Below are 3,292 nucleotides of genomic sequence, written 5' to 3' on the forward strand. Positions count from 1 at the left end.
AAACAGAGGTCTTGCTCTGGGAATAGCAAAGTTGTGGTAGGGAAATACTATAGGAATGCCAGGGTCCATGCTATTACCTGCTATGTGATTAAGCTGTTCAATAAAATTAAATTGGCAGAAGTTAATGAATAAGCATGTGAAAGCCAACATCAACAATAAAACAAAAAAAGTTTCAAATCCTCTGTACTCAACATGAATAATCTCTCTCATTGAGCTATTCTTTATTTTCATCTTCAGTTCATCTAATCATCACTTAAAGATTTCTATCCAAGTTAAAGACTCCTATATTTTATTTTATTTTATTATTTTATTATTTATTTATTTATTTCGCCGTACGTGGGTCTCTCACTGTTGTGGCCTCTCCCGTTGCAGAGCACAGGCTCCAGACACACAGGCTCAACAGCCATGGCTCACGGGCCCAGCCACTCCACGGCATGTGGGATCTTCCCGGACAGGGGCACGAACCCGTGTCCCCTGCATCAGCAGGCGGACTCTCAACCACTGTGCCACCAGTGAAGCCCAAGACTCCTATATTTTAAACATGTGGTCTATCTTTTGGTTATTGGTAGGGTTGCCTTATAAGATTTGGACACTCAGGTAAATTTGAACTTCAGACAAACAATACATTTTTTAGTTATAAATGTCCCAAGTAGTGTCTGATCTTTCTATTATTCTACTAACAGTTTTTAATAAGTTCTCTTATCATAGTTCTTTTTTTAAATAATATGATAGTAAGGTGCTTGGAGTGATTTTTTAAATTTTTATTATAATTTACTTTGCATATTCTCTGTACCTTCAAATTCACTGATTGTTTCTTCTACACGGCCTAATCTGTATATCCTGCACAAACTTATATACTGTAATATAACTTTATTTCAGAGATTGTATTTTTACCTCTAGAAATTTGCATATACTCTAAAGCATATGGATATCCAGAAAGTATTGGGAAGAAAATCGGATGCATTTTTAGCACCCTACGAACTGTTTTCTGTGTATTATGGATAGTCATTATTACAAAATCCTAGTGTTCATTGAATCCCCAAACACTTTGCCAGTTAATTTTCACGAATGTTCTTCATAGAACAGTGGAAAAATCTGTGAAGATTTTTAGATTGAAGGTTTACTTCAAATATTATTGCTTGAATGCATGAGTATGTAGGTTTGCACACACACAAACACACAAAAATAAACATATATGTGTGCACAAACACACTCACACAGATGAGATATATATATATTTTTTCTTCTTAGGGCCTGCTATGGCATGCTGTAACATTTTTTTTTTTTACATGCTGTTGACCCAGTTTTGAGGACCTGACTAGAGACCAGTCAGTTCCCCTTCTTGAGAAGCCAATTATGTCCACATCCCCCTGTACTCTCACACTCCAGGACACCATGTACCTGCCCTTATCACCTCAGGGCAGGTACCCGACAACCAACAGCAGCCCCTATGCCCCCAAGTGTGCTGAAATTATTCAAATTAGCCAAATTAGACAGGCTGGCCCCTGTGATTCCCATGCCTCTGCATGGCATTCTATGTTCTCTCCAGGCAACCATGAGTATAAGAAAACTCTAAAAGTCTTTCCAGTTTCTCCCTCTTGATTTGCATCATGCCTCATCATACCTCCCCCGAGATAACATGATTAAAAAACATGTCGAGTGTGTTCATTGTCCTAGGCCTTGAATCATTATAACCAGGCAAATAATCACATTTCCAAACCTTGAAAGCAAACTATACCAAAATTTTTTTTTAAAAAAATGTACTGTGGACTATGGGAGGAGGCATGTGAGGACACAGGAAGAAGGCAGCCATCTGTAAGCCAGGAAGAGAGCTCTCACCAGAACCTAACCATGTTGGCACCCTGATTTCAGACGTCCAGATTTCAGAACTAATGCAAGGTATGGAGAAATCCGCTAAATCTTTTCAGAGGAGCAGAATATAGGAGTGTTTTGGTAAAGATACACTTGGGTGACTGGTAAAGAGCCACTTACATACTATGACATGAATTTGTCAGCTCAGGACCATCAGACCTTTTTCACCTGTGACACGGACTTTTTACGTCCTTCAGACACAGTTATGCAGAAGGCATGGAGGGAAAGAAATCCTCCAGCTCGAATCAAAGCAGCCTATCAAGCTTTAGAATTAAACAATGACTGTGCTACTGCATATGTTCTACTAGCTGAGGAAGAAGCAACAACTATTGTAGATGCTGAAAGGTTATTTAAACAGGCACTCAAGGCAGGAGAAACAATTTACAGGCGGTCACAACAGTGCCAGCACCAAAGTCCTCAGCATGAAGCTCAACTGAGGAGAGATACCAATGTACTGGTGTATATTAAAAGAAGACTGGCAATGTGTGCAAGAAAATTAGGAAGAATAAGAGAAGCAGTAAAAATAATGAGAGATTTGATGAAAGAATTTCCCCCTCTTACCATGTTGAACATCCATGAAAATCTCCTAGAATCACTTTTAGAATTACAGGCCTATGCAGATGTCCAAGCAGTTCTAGCAAAATATGATGCTTTTAGAATGATTCCATACCCACTAGAGAAAGGCCATCTATTTTATCCTTATCCCAGCTGCACAGAGACTGCTGATAGAGAGCTATTACCTCCATTTCATCATGTTTCTGTTTACCCAAAGAAGGAGCTTCCTTTTTTCATCCATTTCACAGCAGGACTATGTTCTTCTACAGCAATGATAGCTCTTCTCACACACCAGTTTCCTGAAATCATGGGTGTTTTTGCTAAAGCTGTAAGTATGATCTCAAGGACTTGTGCAGAGTATTTGTAAAACACACAAGAAACCATCTCTGATCTGTTTGTGCTGAACCAGCTGAGCAGTGAAGATATTTGTTATAGTAAATTACAGGAATTGATTTGTAAAGTTGCTGCCATAAATATGTCAAACATAAAAAAAAATGTACTGTGCACTTATTATTATTATTTTTTTTACTTCCTACGTTTTTACCTGCATATTAAACATGAGGGTATTTTTAACAAAGATAAGTATGGCCATATGTTTCCTTTATTTAAAGGAAAATAATGACTATTTTAAGAATTTCTGAAGAACACATTTCAGTATAAAATCAATCAAGAAAATGGTCTAGTTTGTTAGTTGAAATGGATTAAGTTGTGTTTTTAAAGCAAATGGGATTTACACCAGAAAATGAGAGGCTTACAAATCTGTGGAAGGATAGAGGTAGTGAAAATAAAGGAAGAATAAAGGTAAAGAAAGTAACATCTAGCATTCAAGAATTTAGAAAAAGTAAAAATTGCAGAAACCACTTCT

At 37.5% G+C, this 3,292-nt stretch overlaps 1 protein-coding gene across 1 annotated transcript; it reads left to right on the top strand.

The window, feature by feature from the left end:
* Positions 1-1,897: 1,897 nt before the first annotated feature.
* LOC309808459 (suppressor of tumorigenicity 7 protein-like) lies at positions 1,898-2,906 on the top strand. The gene has a single exon (XM_082628768.1). It carries the CDS (start codon positions 2,003-2,005, stop codon positions 2,792-2,794), a length of 792 nt encoding a protein of 263 aa, XP_082484894.1. The 5' UTR covers positions 1,898-2,002; the 3' UTR covers positions 2,795-2,906.
* Positions 2,907-3,292: the final 386 nt, after the last annotated feature.

This window comes from Mesoplodon mirus (genome assembly GCF_964341445.2).
Source record: "Mesoplodon mirus genome assembly, chromosome: 7".
In the NCBI taxonomy this organism is placed as follows: domain Eukaryota; kingdom Metazoa; phylum Chordata; class Mammalia; order Artiodactyla; family Ziphiidae; genus Mesoplodon; species Mesoplodon mirus.

Bases quoted from the DNA above. Each gene is read 5' to 3' on its own strand.
- LOC309808459 (XM_082628768.1), top strand. From the start codon at position 2,003: ATGAATTTGTCAGCTCAGGACCATCAGACCTTTTTCACCTGTGACACG.